General features: G+C 40.1%; 3 protein-coding genes across 3 annotated transcripts; all 3 read right to left on the bottom strand.

Moving 5' to 3' along the window:
* Window positions 1–455: 455 nt before the first annotated feature.
* Window positions 456–1213, bottom strand: LOC122614632. The gene is made up of 2 exons (XM_043789252.1): window positions 1066–1213; window positions 456–1014 (listed from the first exon to the last, which is right to left on the bottom strand). The coding sequence occupies exons 1-2, from the start codon at window positions 1106–1108 to the stop codon at window positions 548–550; spliced, it is 510 nt and encodes a 169-aa protein (XP_043645187.1). The 5' UTR covers window positions 1109–1213; the 3' UTR covers window positions 456–547.
* A 146-nt stretch (window positions 1214–1359) lies between these two features.
* Window positions 1360–2038, bottom strand: LOC122614633. Its single transcript, XM_043789253.1, has 2 exons — window positions 1910–2038; window positions 1360–1845 (listed from the first exon to the last, which is right to left on the bottom strand). Exons 1-2 carry the CDS (start codon window positions 1950–1952, stop codon window positions 1409–1411), a joined length of 480 nt encoding a protein of 159 aa, XP_043645188.1. The 5' UTR covers window positions 1953–2038; the 3' UTR covers window positions 1360–1408.
* Window positions 2039–20806: 18768 nt separating this feature from the next.
* LOC122614192 (protein spalten) lies at window positions 20807–21838 on the bottom strand. Its single transcript, XM_043788713.1, has one exon. The coding sequence runs from the start codon at window positions 21723–21725 to the stop codon at window positions 20985–20987; it is 741 nt and encodes a 246-aa protein (XP_043644648.1). The 5' UTR covers window positions 21726–21838; the 3' UTR covers window positions 20807–20984.
* Between the last annotated feature and the right edge of the window lie 2881 nt (window positions 21839–24719).

A 24719-nucleotide genomic window follows, 5' to 3' on the forward strand; every position in this document is an offset into this window, starting at 1 on the left:
AATCCCACTATAGACCACGATTACTATTTTAACCCACCCATCCACTCTCTATATCACAAAAGATCGCTTTGTGGTCAGTGGCAACCGAATCCGGGGCAAACACTTCCCATAAATTGCATTAAAAGCGGGCCAGGAGCGAAAACTACTCGCAACAATGCAGCCGGACATAAACACGCTCCAAAATGTTTGTAGGCTCTAAACCAAAATTGAATTTGCGGTTTTGCCTGCGGGGCGTGGCTGTGGGCGTGGGATCGAGAGTGGGAGTGGGCATTTAGTGGGCGGCGGTTGGTAAAGTGTGTGTGTAGGTGGAAGCCTGCAAATAACTGTAAATGAAGCTAAAATGTGGTCAGCCGAATTGTGGATGTAATAAAAACGGCCAAGGGTTCTGCGAAATGGAAGTATGGTCAACAAGATTGATTATACTATAATCAATACTAGCAGTGCCGAAAAATTGGTTGCTTGAAATATTCGGAAAATCTATATATTGATATTGGGCACTACATATGCATAAACATTTCACTCGACTCTAGAACCTAGTAGTACTAGCCTAGTAATAACTATATTCATCGTGGTTTTCAGTACTTTCATCTACTTCACTAGAAAGCACTTTAGCATTCTCGCATTGTTTTGAGTTACGTGTAAGGTTTGTCTGCTTAGTTAAATTCGAAAAATTGTGGGCCATTTTAAGAGATTTCTTCTGGTGTTGGTAATACCGAAGACACTTCTTACCCTTGTTCGGGTTTTTTGCAATAATATTAGAAATGATGTCATCGATCGCCCTAATACGTTTCTCAATTTTAGCTTCCAATTGCTGGCGACGTTCGTCGTAGATCTTAAATTCCGCATGGACCTTCATTTTTTCTTCCATTCTACTTGACCAGCTAGTTTTCTCCAGTTTTCTAATCCACTGAGAGAATTCAGGATTGCTAACAGCTTGAAGTTTATATTTTTGCACAAGTTCCCTTAGCCGAAATGTTGCTTCGTTATTTAGCTGCTCAATTGTAATGCCAAGTACTGAAAATATGTTGCTTAAATGAGATACTATCTTGGGATATATGTACTTACTGTAGCCAATATTTGACAATAGGCATATTGCCATAAACTTCATATTGGTGATTATAAATGCTAACTAAAGTGAATACCAAATATGGGAAGGTCTACAAGGCCGAATCAAATCGATGGATATGCTTTACTATGTCAAGCATATTTAACAGGTTAACCTTTATTACTTAGGCCATGAAAAAAAACTTCTTCAGGTTCAGGAAAAACATTATCAAATAAATAAAAACACGAAAGGTGTCTATTAACAATTACTTTTGAAATGTTCCAATTGTAAAATTAGTAGTGTAAATCGAAATATTTAAATCAAAGGCGGAATTTTATTTGATTTAGTTACAAATATTTAAAGTTAATAGTATCCATAGTAATCGTAATCATTACGCTGTTCCCTTACTTTTGTAGGGCAATTTTTACTATTTTCATCAGTAACCTCCAATTTTCTCTGATTGGAGGATTTGTAGGCATTTTTAAGTTCATTTTCCTGATGTCGGTAGTATTTAACACATCTCTTGCCTCCTCTCTTTAGTGCAATTAGGGATCTGATCGTGGTCAAGCGTTCAGTAATTTTATCTTCAAGTGATTGGCGAGTTTTATCGTAGTCGTTAAAGTTATATTCCATTTCTATCTTTTTTTTAAGGTCATTCCGGACAGCAATATTGTTTACCTTTTCTATCCACTGGGAGAACTCGGCGTTCCCGGTGGCCAAGAATTTATACTTGTTCACAATATTTCGAAGTCCCCACGTCACCGTCCTGTCTATTTCTTCAAACACCTTACTACTCAGGGCTGTGCAATATATTGTATTATCATGTTATTATAGAGGCGATATCTGAGGCTGCAAAGAACTCACCGAAGTGCAGATTTGCCAATACTAAGAGTGTTATTATCTTCATTCCGCTAACCAACAAAGTCAACTGATGCGGATATTTTGATTATTGATAATTTATAGATCCAAAATAATTGATAAAGGGAGTGTAGAAAACCCATTCGGCAAGCTGGATAATTACATTGATTTTTTACACTCTTCTAACTGCTGCGTAAAAACTACTTGAAAGAATATCATTTATAAACCAACATGGAAATAGACTTGAGTATTCGGGACCACTCACTGCCATCAGTTTGCGTCGGAAATGATGTTCATAGCGGTCCAGTGCTTTTGCTGATTCTCCTGATGATGTTGGACATCGAAATGACGACTGGCAGCCGGGAAAATTTACTCCTTGACCAAGTTTTAACCATAAATGTAACTACCTCAGTTATAGTTAGGCCCGCCAGCAACAGTACAGACATCTGACGTCAAATGCCATTGCGGTTTTAAATGGAACAAGATAGAACGCGTTAGTCTAGTTCCTCGACTATCAGATACCCGTTACTCAGCTACTGGAAGTTCAAATAAAATTTCCACATTTTTTTTTTCTCTTTGAGCGGTTTGTAGGAAGTTTATAAGTAGTTTATAACAGGAACAGGCGGATGGAACCCTCGAGATACAATGGTTCTGAAATCCACTTTTGGAACGAAATATGATTTTTCACATGACTTTATTATTACACTCTATAAAATATTCTAATTCTAATTTATATTTACTGTTCTTCCGGTAATTTTTAAATTATTTAATTTATTATTTAAATTATTTATTAGCTAGCCTCGGCAAGCCGAAGGTTATCACTCATTTACTCACTTGGTTAACTTTCATAGAAAATGACCAAGTTCGGAGCAATCAGCTTCGAATGGACCGCTCAGCTGCCACGCCCAGATCTCCACTCCCCTTTCCGCCAAGCCCCCAAAACCGGAGGCCATTAACATCATCATTATCATTACCGTTATCCTCGTTGGTCGGCTGGCATTTCCGCTGGGCTCGAGAGTTGGCCGAGGGCCATTACAGAAGTTGACCAACTTTTAATACCCGCACTGGCCATGTTGCGCATGTGTAATCCCATTAAAATCCAATAAGTTAAATTATTTCCATTATTATTATGTGAACGCACTTTGTCGCCGTCCGTCCATCAGCTTATCCGCCCGTGCCCCCTGATCTCACTCTTTTGTGTCCTGCGTGATAACTGTTCATGTGGGCGTTTATCTCTCCTGTGGCTTTTGTCCTTTGCTGCTGTTTTTCTCCTCACCTCTACACTCAAAATATTTTCTCGAAATCGCAGACCTCATTTATAATTTATTCGCTGTGTTCCATGACTATTGGAAGTCTGTTACTGCGCTTTAGGTGCTGAGAGAAATGGAGATACGACTCCACCTTGCAGATCTTGATTAATTGCAGATTGTTGGTTCTCGAGCTTTCAGATTGCGCCCTTCACACGGACGAACGTTCGTGCCTAGGACGACTCGCATTTTTCATTAAACCATTCTATATGATATTTATAATTTACTATTTTTAGATTATTTTTTCCTTTTCGCTAATACATACAATAAAAAGGGTACTTGCGAGTTGTACAGATTTTGTCGCATCTGGTTTTGAGTGTATCGAGGGTTTAAATTCCGTCGGCAGCACTTTTGACCAATATCTGCAACACTTCAAATTCTGCTGGCTGATTCTGTTAAATCTGCTGGTCGTTGTTCGAGTGTGGTCACGCTCCCATTTCTCGCCCCCGTCGTTGGTCCCATGTTTGTTGGCCATTAAATTGCATTACGTTCGTGCAATCATAATGATTACCATGCCATTGCCGTTGTTGTTTCCGTTGTCGAGTTATTTGCGTATATTTTTTAATTACTTGGATGCTGGCTTCGAAGCTTAAGTGTGACTGGGGCTTTGATTGGACTAAACTAAGATAATAGATTTCATCAATGGGGGCGGTTTGTGGGCGTGGCATTATTTGGAAACAAACTTGTGCTGCGTCTATATCTCTGGGATCTCATTGCTTAGTTTCAACTTTCAAGCGTTATACGGACTACTCGGCTACTTTATAGGGTCATAACCCTTCCTTTCACAAGTTACATACTTTTTAAGTAAAGGGTATGCCAGACATAGAAGCAAAAATATTTATTTCCATTAAAAAGTATTAATTCTGGGTTATTAAAATGGTTCAATTCGAGTGCGGAAACATCCTTAGTATCCTAGTTCGGAATGGTAAAATAATAACTATTTATAATCGCCTTTTGGCTTCCCTACTTGAGATATTTCAATGAATGAGTATTACAAGGAAATGAAAACCTGACGGAACCAAGCTCTTTCATAACTCGCTTACAATGGCATCGTTAATGGCCAAATCCACTAGATGGACGCAATCACCATCAATATCCAGCAATCAATACTCGATGAGCTAATCGAAGGCAAACCAGACCATAAATGCCTGTGAGCCACTTGAAAGTCATCAAAGCTGTTATCTAATGGAATTTTCAACTTTTGCTGGTTATTTTCCTTTCTTTCCCCATTCCTGCCACCAAAGGATCCATAATTAAACATGCAACGCATAATGGAGCTCTAATGGCTAATGAAAGGGGAATTGGGTTGTTTTGGGTGGCTTGGGAGGATTGGGTGGATTGGAAAGAAGAAGGAGATGGAATGCAAGATGCCAGACGGTGTAAAATTTGCATTTTTCTCTGAAGAGAGCAACCGCCGCGGCAATGGAATTCAAAATTAACTCATTAAACTTGACGGCGGCCAATGCGTCGTATACGTAATGGGCCAAGATCGCGCCAAAGATTAATGATTTTCCCAGTGACAGCGGTAGAGCAGTAGAGAGATGGAAAACGTGAGATATACATCTCTGGGTTGGCGAGAATTTCCATGCAATTATTTCCATATCAACTTCAATGCGCCGTGAAAATTCTCGCGATGAGCAGCAGCAATGAAAACCCGATTTGCTGTTGTGACAATAGTAATTTTTCACTCGCTTGCCTTCATTGTCCGAGTTAAGCCGACGGTGCCACTGGCACTGGCACTGCCATTGACACGGCCACAGCCACTTCCTCAGCGCCTCAGTTGCTGAGATAATCAGAGGTTCCTCGCCGGGACTTTTCGTCCGAATTTCATTTAAATGATTACGGTTTTCCATTTCCCTTTTCGCAGTTGGCGCGTCTGTGTCCCTGTGTTTCTGTTTGTGTCTACGGTTGGCGACCATCACGTGAGGCATACATTTTTCATCAAGCCGCCTGTCTTTTGGGTATATTTTCACTCCATTGGCAACTGGTTCGGGGGATGACCAATTGGCTTTATGGCCCATTCCGACACACTTATTTCCTTCTGTTTATGTTGGTTCTCTTTTACGAGCCTCTTTCATTTTGTTAATCAATTTCTGTTTGCGTATTGCGTGGCGAACAGGCCTGAATCAACATTTTCGCATCACTCAAAGGGAACATTCAGCTTTTACTATGCACAGAAGAAAGTGTTTACTAAATCTAAATCTCATCTACTTCTTAGGCCCTGAAAGGAATGTTTACCTCCAGCGAAATGCTATATAGTTTTGAGTTCAAGTCTAAACTAATAATTTTGACATTCCAGAACTTCACTTCAAATTGCCTATTCAACTTCACTTGTACTCTAACTACTGGATAGTCATATATTAAACTGTCGATATTATCTATAAATTCTCTAAGTATAGCTTAGTTAAGTGTATTGTTAGGAAACATAGAAAGCTGTTAGACAGAATATTTTCTCTTCTCTCTGTTATTTTGGCTTGTTATTTCAATTTTAACAAAATAAGTTTAATAAAATCAAAAAGCATACAAGCATTTGGCATACATATATACTCCAAAGTTTGGTTTAAAGTCTAGCTCATATGAATATATTTTTGATTGCGGTTTGACTATAAACTTGGCACATATAAATTATGCAAATTTATTTTTCGCTTTTCTGGCCTCAACGCAATGCCCCCAAGTGTTTCGAAGCGGTTTTATAAATTCATTAGAAAATAAGTTTCATGTAGACCCCATGTCCTTTGAATCCTTCGCCTCCTGGATAATTTGAACTCCTCCTCAGCTCATAGAACTAAAATTGTTACAAACTACAAAATAATAAGTTGAAAGTTTAGTTAAATTAGGCTAAATAGGTGTGGGAAGAAAAAAGGAAAATAGTTGTGCAAAAGTTGGCATGTAAATAAATTTATGTTTAAATTTAAATGGTTAAGGAGCTAAATTTAAATATAGAACGAATGCGTCTGTCTAACAAAATGAATATTAAATCTAAATACCCCTGATAGATTTCATTGCACATTGAAACAAATGTGAAATACATATAGTTTTTATATAACTAAATTTTACTTACCGAATGAAGGGCAATTATGAAATATAAGTTATATAATATATAAAAAGGATTCGTAACCGCACCGCAGACATGATACAGAAGTAAGTGCAACATTTTTCGAAATATCCGCCATTTCCTCACCCGCTCGCAGCTCTTTTGTTGCCAGTTCAGAGCGACCGCAGCCAGTCCCTTAGCATTCGGCCAAGGATCGAGGAGCGAAGGACCAAGGACCGGTCTCTGTCCCGGTGATGGGGCACTGAGTAATATTTATTATCGCAAAACATTTGTGCAAATGTCCTGCTCGCATAAGCAACGACGCTGTCGGCCAGTCCTTGGAGAACATTTATCTTATTATCTTTGCATATAGCAGCGGCAGCAGCAGCAACAACGTCGCATAAATAAGACTCAGCGCGGCAACAACAATGCGATGATGAGCAACATTAGGCAAGGACAAACAGCACAGGACGAAGGATTCAGAAGGGCTCAGGGAAAACCAAAAGTCAAGTCAAGCCAACAGACCGCAGAGACAACAATACAACAATACAGGGGCGGAAAGTTGAAATTTTTGGCAAGGCCTTGCCTACGTGCCAGTTGGGGAACGCAAAAGTTGCTCATACGCCCCGTGCTTCCCCATTTTGCATTTGATTTGCTTTGTTTTTCCCATAACACTCACACATACCCATACCCATACATGGCAACTTTCTGCCTGTGGAAATTTTTTAATTGATTAAAGCCGCATTTGCATTGCAGCTTACAAGAAGCTTAACAATTTGCGTGTTCCCCCATATTATTTTTGGGGCTTTGGCGTTTATTTGGTTTTATTTTTGTTTGTTGTTTACTTTGAAAAGTTGCAGCTGAATTTTTTGTTGCGATTTCCTTCTGCATTTGCCATTTGTGGCCACTGCAACTACAATAATTAAAAATATACCTCAAGCTAATGGAATTCGTTGGAATGTACATTTTTATGAAATATTTACACAATTCCCCAATTCCAAAACATATTTGTTTGCCTTAAAAATATATAAATAATACCCATATTTAATGTGGAATGTTGCAAAATGCTTTCTAGCTATGGCAATAGTGTGCAAAATAGAATTTGGTTGGCATGGCATTGCATCAGTACTTATACTAGTTTGCCAGTTCTCATTGTTAATAAAATTCTATCATTTACACCAGTTTGGTGTTTTTTTCGCCAATTGATTTTATAATTTATATAATGATAAATGATTTATATATAATATAAATAGATAAGCAATATATACGGGCAGCCCATCTGCAAAGTTTTTTTTATCGGCTTCTGTGACATTTTTTGAGCGCACCACGAACAAGAAAAGGTGAAAAAACGGAATAAACAAATGGCTTCCAAATTGCTCACGGGGATTGCTGCTAAGGGAAAACCAGCTCTCCTGGGTTCTTGGGCTGGGCCTAAGCCAATCTGCTGCAAATGGAAAAATAATAAAATCAAAAGGCCAAAGAGGAACCCAGCAAACGGGGCCGACAGAAAATTTCGTAATAAGCCAAACGAAAAACTTGGATTCATAATCAGGTCGAGCATTTCCTTGTGGCTGGCTGTGATATTGGACCAGAAATGAAAGTTCCACAAGTGTTAGCATTGATTTTGAACCGTTTGTCACGTAAAACGACTCCAAGTCTCTTTGACTTGTTTTAAATTTATTTTGCGCAGACTTAGAAATGCATAGAAGCATCGTGGCAGTATAAATGCAGTCCCGAAACCTCGGGCCAGCATCAAAACACTTTCAAACATGGTAAAACCAGCAAAAACAGGGGACAGGTCCTTTGCATGTTGAACATGCAAAACATTTGCCAATTTTATCAGCGTTTCTGCTTACAATATTATCACTGCTGTTATTGCGTCATTTTACTAGATAAGTTTTCCGTATTCACTGTTTTTCAATATTTGCTGTGGTCGCTTCAGTTACACTATATCACACAAGAACTACTTTATATTTATTTGACTACTATTCTTAAAAAAGGTTGTTTGGAGATATTTGATACTATATCACTCCTATCACTGCTGCATCATTAATAAAACTATTTTACGTAACTACTCATTAATTTGATTGGATTAAACGTCTTTTCCCTTATTACATCAACAGAATGGGAATAAAGAGAACCCTTCGAATTTCCGTCCATTTTCTTGACTGTGCAGATTCCCATTTTCGCTAATGCTGCGTCGATATTTCCTGCGAAACTCGAACGATTTCCATTGTCAGTTGTGTGTTTTGTGTTTGGCGCGCTTCACTACTAATTTTTGCCGCATGTTCATGAACCAAAAAATTGCTGTTCCCATTGGCAATCCCAAGTGCCACGCCCCCTGCATCGCTGCAGTTTGGCCCCCTTCGCTGGCGTATGCGGCGTGTATGCGTGTATGCGTGTTGGCCAACTTGCAGCTTTTGTTGTTGTGGGTTTTGTTGTCTGACAGTTGGCAGGAAAAATATTAACGATGCCACAGCGCTTTTAAAACACACATACCTACATCCACACAGTTCTCCTTTTTTCGGGCTCGGCGGAAAATATTTACTATGCTTTAACCGGTATTCTCGGTTGGTTATGTTCCTGTTTTTTCCGTTGTCGCTCGCACAGTTTTCAACTATTTTCGTAATTGCGGCGCATTGTCGCTGCCATTAGTTTTCCCTTACTGTTGTTCCTTTTTCATTCGGTGTTTATGGATCTTTTTTCTATTTATTTATGTTTAAAGTTCGTTCTATGTTTGTACGAATTTATTTTCGGTGCTGAATAATTGAATTATTTTTTGACTGCTTCCCGTTGCAGTTTTTCCAGTACTTTTGCAGTACTTTTTCGTCTTTTTATCTTTTAAAATTGGCAGTCATTTGGGTTCTCACTCAATAGCCCACGAAAACGATGATGAAATATAGCAAGTTCTCAATTTTGGCTTGTGGGATCCATCCTCAGGGAGTAATTGAAATTCCATCGTTCTACCGATAGGGAAGAACTGAACTGAACCATCAACGGACGTTGGGGAAATGCACGATAAGTTCTTCTGACGTGGCCAATCATTTGGCTCGAATCCCTCCCTGCCTCTCTCTCCTTGGCCACCACCGCCTTTCTACGTGTTTCGCGTTGCAATTTTCAGCTGAGCTCATGTGCAAACGAGCAATTTTCGTCAGCCTGAAAGAAACTCCGATGCAGCCTGAGTTTGATTTTGAGCTGCAGATGCAGCTTGCATTCAATCAGCAAAGCTGATCGACAATTGAATGCAATGCGATTTGTGCCAACGGAACGATGCAGGACCCTCAATATTCTGTCTTCACCAGCATATTCATTTTCCAATTAGGGGAAGGGTAGCGAGCACTAATTGGTTTCGTTTTATTGGGAGATAGTGAACTAGTCTGCCTCTTCCCGAACTGCACAGGGAAAAATGTGGGGAAATGGGAATTGAAAAAGTAGGAACTAATATGCCGTTGGCCGCAATTGTAGATGCCATTGAGTCTCAGAACGTAGTGGGGTACTGTGTGTCTTTACAATAAGCGCATTTTTGTTTATTATTTGTACACTGTATGCTTAATTTGTAAACAAAGCTACAGGATGGGTATCAGCCATAGCTGCGGTGGCTTTCGGCTGGTTAGCGCATTTTTGCTTATAGTAACTATACTATGGTGTTTTTGCTTTAGGCCTAACTAAACGATATTCCTGTTTATTGGGACAATGTTTACGAAATAATTATTATTGTTAGTTTTATTCAGTGTAGTTATCGTAAGTGTCTTTCAGCTTTATTAAATGCACGTGTAAGTTTAAACAGCTTACTTATTCAGAGACGACAGGCAATCATGCCTCGAAATGAATACAATATGCCTCGCCCTTTTTTTGATAAGGGAAATCTATAATTCAGTTTTTGAGTTTTTCCTTTTTCTATTGAGTATTGAACGCATTTAAGATTAATGCTTATTAGTCCACTTTTAGGCCTTATTAAATAAATTCTACTATTTGTGTGTTTCGTTGATTATTTCGCCAGTTCTAGAATTCAATTATGCCGCTCTGCATCGGGGCTTCTGCGTTGTGGTCTCCCTTTTTCTCCGCCCACGTACTTTCGAAATGTTAAAGCTCTCACACTCTCATATTACGCATACGCCACATGGGCTGAATCAAATACCCGTGTGTTTGTGAGGCGTTGTGGGTGTTTCGGTGGGTGCATGCGATATTGTTATGGGCTGCGATGCGGTTCATTTGGTTAATGCACCTCATCTGGGTCAGCCTATTATTCACGGCTGCATTGTATAATGACAATTCCTCCGAGTGGTGTTTACGAGCGTGTGAGAGTGTGTGATAGTGTGTGCACAATGCATGTGTGTGCGTCTCAGACACTACTCTGTGTGGGCGTGCCTGTGTTGGCTGGCAGGCTTTTTGTTTTGGAATTCTAAACTTTCGATGGTGGCTTCGTATCTCAAATGCCGAGGCAACCAACCACCTGGAACTCATGCCATTTTTGACAAGGTCCTACGTTTAAATGGCGGGAGGAAAGAAATGGGTGTTGGTGCAACAAACGCACTAAAGAGCTTAACTTGCTTACGGAGTTGTTTAAGTGCGTATTGAAACTATTTTAAAAAGTTGATACCAGCAAGTTTCTTGTTGTTTCGTTAATTAAGAAATGTTACTAATATATGAGAATGGCCAAACTAAAACTTGCTTGCCGGAATATTAATAATGACGGTAAGGAAAATGGAAATGAATTTAAAATAACTACTAATGATAAAATAATACTACTAATAATTAGATGTCCCTGCTCAAGCTAACGCCCTTTTTAAGTTTCTGTTGGTGGCATCTCATATTCATTTTTCCCAGCATCAGGCTCATATAGCGTTGTTTATGAGCGTGGATGAGCGGGCCATTGTGTTAATGAAATTTCGTGGCCGCGTGCGCGAAAAAGGGCTTTCAATAAATAAAACAACGGGCAGTGGTCGAGTGCTCGAGCATAATTACGCGTTAAGAAATTACAATAATTTTTAATTAACATTGCGAACGGGCTGCACTTGCAACCAGGTAAATGAGAGATACAATACGAGAGGCTATTTATATTTGCGCATTATGCAAATGCACTTGCATGGGAAGCACTGAAACTTTACGAAAATTCAGGAAAAAACCAAAGAAATAGTGTTGATAAATCCAATTAAGTAAATGCATGGCTTAATAACGTTTTAAGTGTGAGTGAAAAAACAAATGTGGGAAATCGAGAGAATCGGGATTTGCCATTTAAGACTCGGCCGAGATTGCAGCTGCTCCAGGATTGCATTTCCACCACTCGAGAGAAAGTCCTTCTTCCATTCCTCAATTGTCAAGGAGCACTTTCGAGTGAGCCACGCCCCTCACTAATTTTATCTATTTCTTGCACTTTGGCCAAAAAGCAATTGTCTTAGACAACGTTTCATCATCGAGGCAGACGTCGCCGCCCTCAAGTAGAAAAGGGCGTGGAAAACGGGGTGGTGGGTGGAAAGCGGAAAAGTGGAAAACTCGGGGAGGTGAGGGTGAGGGGATGGGCGAAGGGCGGAGGGCGGAGGGCACTTGAGCTTGAGCTTGTTGAAAATCAATTTCTTGCATCATTGTTTGCCAAGTGAAGTGCACTGGAAAATTTCTTCGTAGCTGGCAGAGCAGGACTCCGCTCCAAATTCTGCTCAATCCTCCTGGCTGTATTAAAAATCAACGTATATTGATGCATCGAGTGCAAAGCCAAATGAAAGCAATTAAGCTGCTCAACTTTTCGACTCCACTCACAGAGCCATCACAGGGAAACCAGGGGAGGCGTTCGGCAAGAGGGGCTGGAAAAGGTGCTAGGATGGGGCTAAGTGACCCCTGCTGAAGGACGCATTTTCCTTTTCCTCATTACTTTTGGCCAATTGCCGTCGTTGCCGCTGAGGCCCCAGTCCCCTGCATCGAAGTTGGCTCTAACGAATCGTAATAAAGGAATTAGCCAGGCCAAAAAATCCTGGTCATGTGAGGCTCCAAAATCTCAGCCCTCCACTCTCTGCAACAATACCTGACATGGTCAGGGTCACTTGGCTCACACTTCGGATACAAAATTATATATAACATTAGAGCCTTTAAAGAAGATGAGTATATGCAAATACTGCGGATTTTTCGCCGTTTAACGTAAACTTTTCTGAGGCAAAACCAGTTTTACGCCTAAAGATAATCCTCTACAATACCTACATACTCATGACTTACTGACGTGAAAAAATGTAATATTCTTAGACTAGCCAATAAAGCTCGGAATAGCTATAATAGTACCAGAGGTCGTTTCCCCAAGAGTATCTTATCTCTCAGTTCGCTTATCCTTTTGCCAAGGCTGCTTTGTTATTGCTGGCACCGCCATTCATTTCGTTGCACTAATTTGAGGAACACAAGCGCCAATTCCTTTTCGGGAAACAAGCGAACGGACAAATTTGCTCTAGACATCCTGTTCGCAGTGCCTTCCTCATCTTCTTCCTTTTAGTCCTGGGCGAAAAAGTTGTAATTCTATTTTCAAAATTCGTTTAGTCCTCTGTTTGTGCAAGAATACGTTATTTTCTTTGTGTGCCGAACCCCTCCGAAGGACCCATCCCTATCCCTCGAAACACGAAATGAAGTTGCAAACTTTTCACTTTTTACCCATTTCTGTTTCTCCGTTTTCTTTTCCTACCCTCGAAAAAGGTTGTATCACATTTTATCTGGTTTTGGCGTTTTGGCTTGATCGTAAATTTACCAATAAATGGAAACGTAAAACAAACCCATATAATTCAAAATAAACTAATCCTGTCTAAACTTTAAATAATTATTTGTTTATTTATTGAAGGGTATTTAACTCAATTACAACTTAAAACACTTCGTTTTTCTGTTGTTTCTTCATTTCCTTTCTTTTTTAGTTGGAAACCTTCGTCTAGTTTGGCCACGCGTAGATCGGGGAGTGGATTTTCGCCAGGTGGTTCCACTGGGCGTTCCTTGGGGTGTTCTGTGGGTGGTTCCATGGGTGGTTCCAAGGGTGGTGCAGGGGCACAAAAATCGGGGGTCGCCTCAACCGCCGCTGTCATGTCATCATCATGTTGATGAAGCAACCGGATGATGAATGGACGTGCGCCACAGTGGAGCTTCAATTGATGCAATCAGCGTAAAGTGACAGTTTTTTTGCAGCCAGCCGTTTTTTTTCGCTGTCCTAAAGGTTCTTGGTGTTCTGGTTGTTGTTTCTGGTGGATTGTGTTGCATGTCGCACGTTGTTCGGTTTGTTAGTTGTCTGTGTTGTTGCTGCGGTGGCTGGCTTTGGTGTTGTTGTTGCTGTTGTAGTTGTCACTGGTTATATGACTGGCGGTTTGATGAGTTCGATGCGATACGCTTTGATTATTTTTTCTCTCTTTATTGAGATGAGGGATTCGGCAAGGTGGCTCAAAGTTCCTGAAACAAAATAAGCACATCGAGCAAATTAAAAGCTATCTCTTTGCATGCATATTCATTAACTTGGTAATGGTTTAATGGCAATCGGAGTGTAATGAAGTAATTTTTGCGTATCATAAATGTATTTCGTGTAATATTCCTAATTCCAAACCATTTATCCACCCATATTATACAATATTTCTTTCCTCCAAAGGTTATCTTAGTCATCGATAAGTAGTTGTGTAAGTATAAGTAGTTGTTATTTATTTAGAACAGCCAGTCCTCGCGACTGGGAATATTAGAGTGGACCAAAAACGTCGGCACGCCAATCAAATTAACTGTTTGGTCAGCCAAAAAAACTCTACCTATCATATAATCAGCTCCACTATCGAAAAGCAGGATAAGCAAGCACTTTTCTTCATATTGCCCACCCAATCGCAAAATATGAAAAGCTTAAAAAAGTAGTTATATTGTTTGACCAATGGTCTTTTTCTGCTGCCCTCGCTATCTGCAGGACAACAAATTCAACTTTTCTGTGCGATATGAAGAAATAGAAATTGCTTTTTGCCCAAACACACGCTAGTGGAAATCGCAATGGAAGCCAGGAGCAAAAGAAACGGGGACAAACAGCAAAAAAAATGGAAATTAAGTTGCCACAAAAGCAGATATTCAGAAGGCAGGCGGCAGTCGGCCTGAATAAATGCCCGAAATCAGCATAATGTAATGGAAACAATTTTTATGACAACAGACCAAACGAATCCAACGTCGGATGGGATCGAATGAAGATGGTATGGCACGGGATGGACTCGAAATGGCCATGGCCATGGAAGGATGTTGTCTTCCTGGGGCACTGAATCAAGTCCCTGCTTTCGGATCCGGACCAATGTCAGCGTAAAACAGACAAATTAGCATTTTTTCCATTTTCCGGACCCGCCCATTTCGAGCGACCAGCCGACTAAATATTTGTCCGCCGACCGCAACTCAGAGAATGTATATACATATACTTATAAAACGAGTGACTGGTAAAATAGTTGAGTTGAGTTATTTTTGCAGCTGACCTAATTTTATAATGGAAAACTTGCGATAAGTCGGACTTCACAAAAAGTGCGCAAAATGGGGAAGGCAAAGGATCTGATACACTTACAGATGGAACATGTTGCATAAAATGGGCTACAAAGTCAAAAAATGGGTTCCATAAAATGTCTAGGGGATAAATGCGGTACTAGAAGCTCGATATGTTTTAAAATATAATGGAATTCACTTCCGCGATTATGATAATGGGGAAACAGTTATTGTAGTCGGGATTCCCTTTTAAAGGGGCATGGGGAAAACTACTGAAAGGGCGACGACAAAAAGTAGATGGAGATGGAAGGGGATTTAAGCCGAGGATGACGATGGAGGTGGACGAGAAGTCGCTCCCGGCAAATAAATAGCCTCTTGGCCTTTTCATTTCATTTCACTGCATAGAGCGAGCGAGACGGACAGAGCGGTGCGACAGAGAGGCCAATAGGTGGGCAAATAAATCTCTTTGTGCGGACCTGAATTTAATTTCCACATGCTCATGAATAATTTTCAAATTTTCAAATTCAGTAAAACGTGAAGCGTATTTCCGGCGCCCCCCTCGCAGGCCATCCCCCGCAAGGACGACGTCGGCGTCAGGGGCTGGCACTCATCTCAGACGCAGTGCTTTTAGTCCTTTTTGGGCATAAAAAGTTATGTCAGCAGAAGATATATGGCCATATTAGGAGGGCCCCCAAATCCGCACCCACCATCCACCTGCTGAGATTTTAGCCTTCAAAGTCCTTTACATGAGTTATTTGCCCAGGATTTGCAACGGGAAAAAGGGGAAAACCGGGATCCGCCCACAATCAACTCAAATTCCTTAAATGCGAAAAAGCGCTTTATTATTTTTACGTTTTTTTGTGGTTTAAAAAACTGCTGCCATAAATAACATCCACTTATTATATCTTTAATGGCTCTCCGGGACGACCGCGCTCGGTTCATTTAAAATTATTTAAAATACTCGCCATTAAATGGGAAATATATTATGTGGCACTTCAATTAATGCGAATGGTGCGAGTGACAAAACAACGATAATTGTATGGCTGAGAGCTTCCGTCGTGTGAATCAATTTGAATGACCATCCAGACAGGTGTGATCCATAACTACAAATCAGTATCGATTTAACACGAAATCGGGTCGATTAAATTAGTTAATTGCATGCAAACAGTTGGCTGTTACAAAAACGTGTAAATATGTTGCAGATTATGAACTTAAAACAAATATAAATGAGTAATATATATATTAATATATTAATATTATAATTAATATATAAATAATATATATATTAATATATAAATATATTAATTATATATTACGATACCACAGCAGTCGTACATAATTATCTCTTGGGTAATCCTAAAAGCAACTGGAATTTAATTCGCAGTTATGTGACAACTTTCTTAAAATAATTTAAAACATTTCCAAATTGAAAATATCAGGATGACTATATTTCCGTTTTTCTAGCAAATGAAATGGATTTTTAATAATGTTGAACACTTTTCGTGTCAGAAACTGCATAAGTATTATAATTGATACAAACAACATTTGTTAATGAGAATGCGTTTCCTTTAAGGTGAGTTATTCGGTTAATCGTAATGAAACTTATAATGATAGGAAAGATCCGTGCTAATCACTTATTTACCTTTTTAACATTAAACTGTTTGCAAAAACACACTCTCGTTTAGATTCGGAGGATTGTGTTCCACTTTGCTTTGACAAGTGGGCATAAAATAACCCTCGGCAAAATGAGTTTAAATATTTATGGACCGCTGACGTCGACAGTCGGTAAAGGGGAAAATAAGCAGGAGGGCAAGGGAGAAGTGGGGTGCGTAAAGCCCACTTCAATGCATTTATTTGGCGAATTTCATTTATCAGCGAACTCTTCAGACGTCAGAGAATCTGGAAAATCCCCTTTGCCCACTGGTTCGTGGAAAACAAGGACCACGGAGCAGCTTATCGTGGCAAATCCTATTGTCGTCATATTGACATAACCGCACAACCCTCCGCACCCCGAATGTAATCCACCACTGGAACCACTTCCCCGTTTACTCTGTCGCGCACCACCAACCATCCGTCTTCCCAGAAATTTGGTAGCAATACAACTCGCCACCGACCTTTGTCCTTCGAGCCATCCCTGCGCTCGCCAGGACTTTTGAAGTATCGAAGTGGATGTGGCACCTTTCGATACATTTTCTTAGTATCCGAAGAATGTGCTATATGACTTCGATCGAAATCTCTTTATATTTTTTGATAAAGTGATACATGGAATATGGAAATTTCATTTTTGGAGGAACATTGGCCCCGGGCTTTAGTAGACTCCTTTCTGGTAATTTCTGCAGCTTCCACTTTAATCCTTACTGGTGGAAATACTCCCTCTGTTCCACTTTGAGCCGCAGCTCCTTGACATCCTCGTCCTGTTGCTGTAGTGTGTATCCTGCGCTTCAGTGGCTTAAGTTCGTACTTGGCGCGACTTATCTTCTACAGCGACTTGTTTGCAAAATGACAAAATGAATGGTGCGGTCATCTCGTTCGTCGAGGTCCTTCCATTATCCTTGGCGCTGCGTTGGATTCCTCGGCATTTCGTCAACATTCACTTGGTCGCCTGCTCGCAAAGCATTTCCTTTGGCGAATGGTTCGCAATGACAAATGAATTGGTAGAGAATACAGAGAATGCTTGGTCCTGTTCCTAACAAAGATGGGTGGATTCGAGATGGATTTGTTGTGTGTGCTTGTCGGGGAGATAATAAATATAGTTTACAATAGTTTACAATAGTATTTTAAATTGACAAAGTCAAAATCAGTGGTGTAAGCTAGAACAGGACATTTATTTTAATATAAGAGTACTATTATATATAGACTTTGTAATATGAAGTAGGGGAAACCCCATATGGGCCTCATTTGTACAATTTGCACTGAACGTATGCATAATCATCTTAAATTGTGGTTGTATTCCCTTGCAAATACCCCATTATTTAAGTTCATTTTTTCAAGAATTGCACACCATGGCCATTCTATAAATTTGCGGCCGCACACACTTTTTATTCGTGGCCAAAATGCAAAGTGTGCGCCAACATGTTGCCAACGATTTCGGATTCCGAACTCCTCTCCCAAATCCCCGGGAGTTCCAGGGTCGAATCCCGGGCGAGGCGAGGAATGAGGCTGGAATTCCGGGTGCCGGTCATGTCGTAATTAGCGGAGCACGGCGTTGCGGCGATAATTAATGACGGTGGTCACGTTGGTTTCATGTCGATTTCATTTCATGACACGGCCACAGGCACCTCCAGTCCACCCACCTCCCCACAATCCTGCCAATCCATCCAATCCATCCAATCCCAACAGCCACCTACTTCCTCCGGTCCACGCGGTGATTTGTCAAACGCTCTCATTGAAAAGAGAAAAACTACTTCGACCTCGGAAACTGCATGTAAATCCACATTAAATTGAATTTCTATTACCCGAAAAAAGCGGGAGAGTTTGGCTTTTTATTGTATTCGTCACTTCTGCTCCATTTCGCTGGGCCTTCATTAAGCGCTGACCAATTTGAAATTCAATGCAATTTGAACTTTCAATTCGGTTGAGTTGAGTTCAGCTCAATTCGATTCGATTCGTTCCGATTCGCTTCGATTCAGGCTGCGCATAATCGAATAATTTATGGACGTGCTCGCCCAAAGTTTACCCAGCGGAGCGGTTTCTTAAAAAGAAAAACAACTAGTATTAGTTTTCTAAAATATTTATTTAGTCACTTGGAAAGGAAAGCAGTAGTGCTATTTCATTGTAAACAAATAGTTTCTAATTGTTATCAATTGTATTTATTGCAGCCTACATATATGAAGAAAAAACCAATAATGTATTGTCTTTTTATTCTACTTTCATGTCCTACTGACTGTAAAAAATCGTTGCTACTGTGGTTTTCATCCAGTTTTAGCTAAAAAGCTATGCTAATTCAAGTTTTATCAAATGTACTTTGTTTCAGAATACGGAATATTTACATATCACTTGATTTGCCACATTTCTGAATAGATAGCAGTCCAGTTGATTGGAGTGCAAATGCCAACGCAGCTTGTTAACTAATTGAGTGGCCTTTCTCGAGCCATGGCTTCACATGGCTATAAAATTAATTAAATTCACTTTGTTTGATAACTCGCGCTTATAGAAACTCTCAGTTTCAAAGCGATGGATGGATATCAGTGATGAAGTGAATATTCCAAATTGTTTAATTTTCTTCAGCTCCTGCAAACATAGCTAGAGTTTTATCAAATGTTTGCATACAAAGCATAAACGCATACAATGACCATCAGCGAGTTTCTGTGCGTGTGCGGATATATTTAATCGGTAAATACTTAATGCTGTTAGCCCTAATGCACTCGACATGAAAATGAGTTATTTGGATCCCCGAAATGCATTTAGCAAATCGTCTACGCAGCAAAACCATCTGCTTTTCACCTCGGAGGAAGTTGCAAATGCATTTTCTCCAAAAAATACTTGAATCCACTAAGTGACTTAAGTTTTATCATGTACTTATTAAGCATAAGTAGGAGTCTCGAAGACACTTTTTGTCCACTCGTTTGTCAAAAGGTTTAGAGAGGATTCAAAGGCTCAAAGGATTATTTGTTTATTAAGAACGTGAACCAAAATATGGAACGTAGACCTAAACAAACATAATTCAACAATTATCCCTCGTCCTGCATCGCCATTCTGCTGGACAGCATTATTTGCATAGTTTTTCGTTGGAATGCCCGCATAGAAATTCCGGCAAATAGCAAATCAACAATCTAAAAATGCAGTGAAGAAAGAGTTTTAGAGTAGACCTACCACATCGCATACATTTGCAGGCCTTACTTACATATTAGTGTTAAAAGAAGTACTTATCTTAGGTTTTGTCAATTTTTTCGGATAGATACAGTTCACATTTTTGTTTGCAAAAATAGTCATTTACGCTTGCAGTCCATCACACTTTACTCGTACTTCGTTGTCATCAACCACTGGCTACAGCTGGTTGAAGGGGACCAAATGCTTGGAAAAACAGATCTGACCCGATGTCAACCAGCTACACACAGCGTTGCAGGAGGAAATGCTGGAAAATGGCGAAATTAGGCCGAGTTTCATCAGGGCGCTGTTTGCGTTTCATTAACACGTTTGGCTATACATCCATTTCGGTGATATCAATGCGCTGGCAGTGGCATAAATCAATTCGCACTAATTGCGCGCCTTTGTCGTAAACTGTTTTATTATTATTCTTCTTGAACGGGACAAATTAATTGAATAAAATAAGCACGCGCACAGGCAATAAATCACAATGCATCGGTCAGTCGTCATTGACAACCATTTTTTCGCGCCCTGAAAAGCGAGCTATAAAAGCTCCTAGTTGAATACACTATGAACGCTCACCGCGTTACTACACAACATATATAGTACGACGAACGCTAAATGTGAGTTATTTAATTATAGAATTTTAAAGATGGCAAGTGGAAATAGGAATTCTATTCCCCCTGATGAATTGATACTCTGAAATTAAATTCGCCAGCTTTAATGCTTTGTCACGACCAGGATCACATATCCTACCCACCCCCGCCCGTCCTCCCTGCCACTCATTCATCCGATTGTTGTTTTGCATGCGGCACATTAGCTTCATTTGTTCTATTGTTTTGATTATGATTTACAATGCCCAGTGCGCAGCTTTTGTTGCTCTGCTGAATGAGTGTTTTATGTGTGTTGGTAAGTGTGCGGAGTGTAGATGCGGAGTGTGGGTGCGCACATGGATGTGTGCGTTAGTTTGTGTTGAACAAAGAGTAATACATTTGCATAGGGAAAAAATAAATGAAGAGAGTGCGGCATTTGGACCACACAATAAATTGTATTTTATCCCTGAACAACATTACCCACTATTTAAATGGTCCTTTGTACATCGTTTTTCCTCGTTTTAGCCAAACACTCACAAAAGTGTTATAAGCCCTCATTACTCCACTGGGCTTGAATTCCCTCAGGGGAAAACATGAATTGTGTATATTTAATAATTAAACTGAGGGATAAATGTACTATAATTGTACAAGACTTTTAAGAACCTATTAAAGGGTTCATTGTCGATTTAAATCTAAAAGGTGGTATACATATTTAAACTAATCTGAGAAATCGACCGAATTATATTATTATTTACTAATTTAACATTTTGCAATCACAGTAATTTCAAATGAATAAATCGCTGAAATTTAGGATTAACTCAATAAGTACTTCAAATTTGTGTGCGAATTCATTCGTATTGTACAAGCTCACAATAGTATTTGTATTCGGGGCTTATTTACTCCTCCCTGTTAACGTTGGAGCTGCCAGAGGCAGTGGGGTCCTGGTCCGGAAAAAAGTGAGCCTCCAGTTTTTGGACACCTTCGGGAGTGCTCAGATCAAAGGCGAACTTCAGATACTTGTCGAAGTAGTTCTTGGTGCGATTGGTGTTGTGGCGGGCAGTACGATGGGTAATATTGGGCGATTTATCGGCTCCCCTTGCCTTCTGATCCTTGGACTCCATCGGTTCCTTAGGCTCCTTGGGTTCCTTCTGGTCTTTGGGCTCTTTAAAATGCCTAAAACTCTTGGGTTCCTTGGGAGCTCGGATCTCCTTGAGTTCCTTGAAGACGAGTTCCTTGGTTTCCTTACAATCCCTTATCTCCTTGGGAGTCGGTTTGGGATGACTGGTTCTAGGGACTGAAGACCGAACAGTGTTTAATGGCTGGCTGCCCACATTACCCGTGCTCTGGTACTTCGGAGCCACTTGAGCATTTCCTCCTCCAGCAGCTCTGATCGGATTTTTGGAGGCCTGGGCCAGACCAATGTGGTTACTTATCCTGGTCATATCGTGAATGGTATCCTTGGAAGTTGGTTCTGGTGCCTGCGCCTTGGATAGTGCCCCGTTTCTGGTACCCCGTTTAGGAACTTTTTCCTTGGGCAGCCCACAATCGGTTCCCTGTTGTTGATACGTAGGGATCACCAAAGGATTCTTCAAGCGGGTTGGCTTCGCTTTGCGATGCGGAGCTGAATTGAAAGCCATGTTGTATGTGGGACCTCGTTGAACTGCAACTAGTTATAAAATGAGTTTTTGAAGCTTATTGTAAAATAAATGTACGATTATGGCAGGGCCAATTACACTACTTGATGTCAAATTCAAGGATTGTATGAAAAATTCGTTTGGTGCCTATATATTATACATAAATATATGAACTTGTAACTATGAAATACATTTGTAGCTGCTCCGATTTTGATTTGGGCTTTTGATAATTGCACTCTTTTGAGAAGTCGTTTTTGCTCAACGATCATTAAATTTTTATTAATTATTCATCAGACTGAAGCACCAGAGTTTAGAATTAAGAAGAATTCTGCGGAGAATAACCCGACAAGTGTTTCTGAAAAGAGTTTGGAATCCATTGTGAATACTTCTGTTTTTCTTTTTCATGCACTACGAAAAGTCCTGGCTAAAATGCGAGTAATTTACCAAATAGAAATGCAGAGATAAAAAGACTTTATTTTTGCTGGATTACATTTTCAGGACAGCTGCTAAAATGGAAAGAAAAACAAAAACAATTAATTCCGGATAAACACATTTTATAATTAAAAAATTCCTTCGCCTTTTTTCTGGCTTGCTCGGTAAATTTTGTTTTTGTGTGAGCTTGCAAAAACAATGGCAGCGTATAGAGTGAAGGAGTTAGGGAAAATGAGTGCGAGGAGAAACAGAAGTCGAAAAAGGAGCTTAGAGGAGTGACAGCCGAAAAGGAGCGAAACGAAGACCATCAAAACAGGATTTATCCAAAAGTCCAGCCGCACACGGCGTATACGCAATATTCCTTTGATTTTGACAGAGAAATTTAATCATCTTTTCCGAGAAAAGCAAAAAGTCCACTAAGCTGATTAGGGTCTCTTTTAACTAATTTCTTTCTTATTTTTCCGCAGTTTACTTAATCTTTTTTCCTTCTTAGCCTTTTTTTTTATCTTCTGGACCAAGTAATTTATTGTTTGTTGTACATACGTAATTAACCCGCTTCGTGGTCGCGTTCTTGGCTTTCACACTTTGCTCTGCAGCCTTTTGCCTAATGCAGAGGCCTTTGCAGGCCTGGAGGGATGTTCTCCCTCCTGTTAGCCCTTAAAAGAAATTTCATTTCATTTCGGTGATTAAAGCCTTATCTGCGTGTAAAGTCGTCCACGTAATTAGTTTCATTCCAGCCTCTTTTTTTGCTGCCCCCAGATTGCGACCTGTGCCAGTTTTCCCCCTTTTTTCCCCCTTTTTCCGCTTACATTTCACAAAATGTGCGCAGCTCAGCCAAAAGCCGGGGAAGGGCGGGAGAAAGATGGGAGTGGCAGTTGACGGGTCCAAATGTCAGCTAAGCCCTCGCAGGATATGCGAAATGACAGGCAAATTAAAGCTGAGTGGACGGGCAGACAATTTATCAGAGATACATAGAACATGATAAAGGTAAAAAACTGCCACTTATAATGCAAAAAAAGCATGACTCCCATTGCTTACTTGTTTAAGGGATTTTCGAAAAGATACTTTCGTGAAGCTCTGTTGAATAATTGCCGTCCAAAGGGTACGCACCTACTAATTCCAAGTAAAACTCCTCTTATTCCAAATATTCTTACATTGTTTTTATTAAACTAAATTTTAAGTACTAAATTTGATCTCTTCATTAACGAACAACTTTCAAATAAGATAAAGCCATCAGATGACTTGTCAAATATACTTAACTTTAAAGCGTTTTCATTGCACAGCCATTAAAGTAATATAAGCGTAATATCCATTTGAAGCGAGCCTAACGAGTTGCCCCTGCACCACCATTTTCCTACAAATGCTTAAGTTTCCCTAACAGACTTAGGGCCTAAGAAGCAAGACAAAGCTCAAGGAGCGAATTGTCCTGAAGGAGTTCTTGTTCTTGGGCCGCCCGTTGCCGATTGTCGAGCAAACAACTATTTACTTGACATTTGCAAAGGAATGTGTTCTATGGGGGACCCCTCCTGACTGGCATTCTCTTCGTTCATTCAGGTCCTTTGTTGTCCTCTTGCTTCTTTTCCGTGATCTTTTCTGCTGCAGCAAGGACTTCACAACTTAAAAACACTATTTAATGTCACTGCTGCATGTGGTGCAGATAAAGAAATGGTATCTGGGAATCCATTTTTAAAATGCACACCTTACCCCTTTGATAAAAGAACTAATGCATAGCAATGAAGTTATTATCGCCACGTTTCTACATTACGGTAGTTTGTTTGGGATTAAGTTAATAACTACTCTGGAAATACCCTTTAAACTTTTCAAGACCAAAAGGGAGTCCCAGCTATGGAACACTTTCTTTAAACACCTATTCTATCTGTGCAGTTTCCACTTCCAGCTCTCCGATATCCGGTATCGATGTCAACAGAACGTTGCTGCCACTTTTCACCTGCCTCGACCTTCTTTTGCACCGAATATTTGCCCGCTCGACTGGCACTCAATCGGAGTTTGCCGAAAAATGGAATATCGAGGAACACATATATAAATTGCAACATAAATTATACGCATATGGCTGGGGGAAATCAAGCTGGGATAGCTTGTCCCATGTGCTTAACCGGAAATCGTGTGCAAAATGAAAATTCGGGAGGAGGAAAAGCCAGCCCCCACCTCTGAGTTTCCCGTCCTGTCTGCTTTCTCCTTTCCCCTTTCCCCTTTCTCCTGTCGCCGGCGCCATTCGTTGCTGTTAACATTTCCGCTTTATTTGTCTGCCTGCCCTTTCACCCGCGCTTTATCTATCCAGATATATATACGAGTGTATATGTATGTCCGCTTTTGAGCCCGACATTCCACCTACATTTGTTTGGATTTTTGTTGCTGCAGCTGCAGTTTTATTTTTGCAGTACTCAGCTCGTTTTTTATCTCTTTTGTGTCGCCGCTGACGTTGTCTAATGTTTTAAATATAAACTCGAATATAATGCAGAAAATAAAAACATAAATCAACGCAAAAATCGCTTTTGGATTTCTTTTCAATCTGTACAAGTACAGATAGACCGGAGTAACTTTTCC

The sequence above is a fragment of the Drosophila teissieri genome, chromosome 2R (assembly GCF_016746235.2).
Source record: "Drosophila teissieri strain GT53w chromosome 2R, Prin_Dtei_1.1, whole genome shotgun sequence".
Taxonomy (NCBI): domain Eukaryota; kingdom Metazoa; phylum Arthropoda; class Insecta; order Diptera; family Drosophilidae; genus Drosophila; species Drosophila teissieri.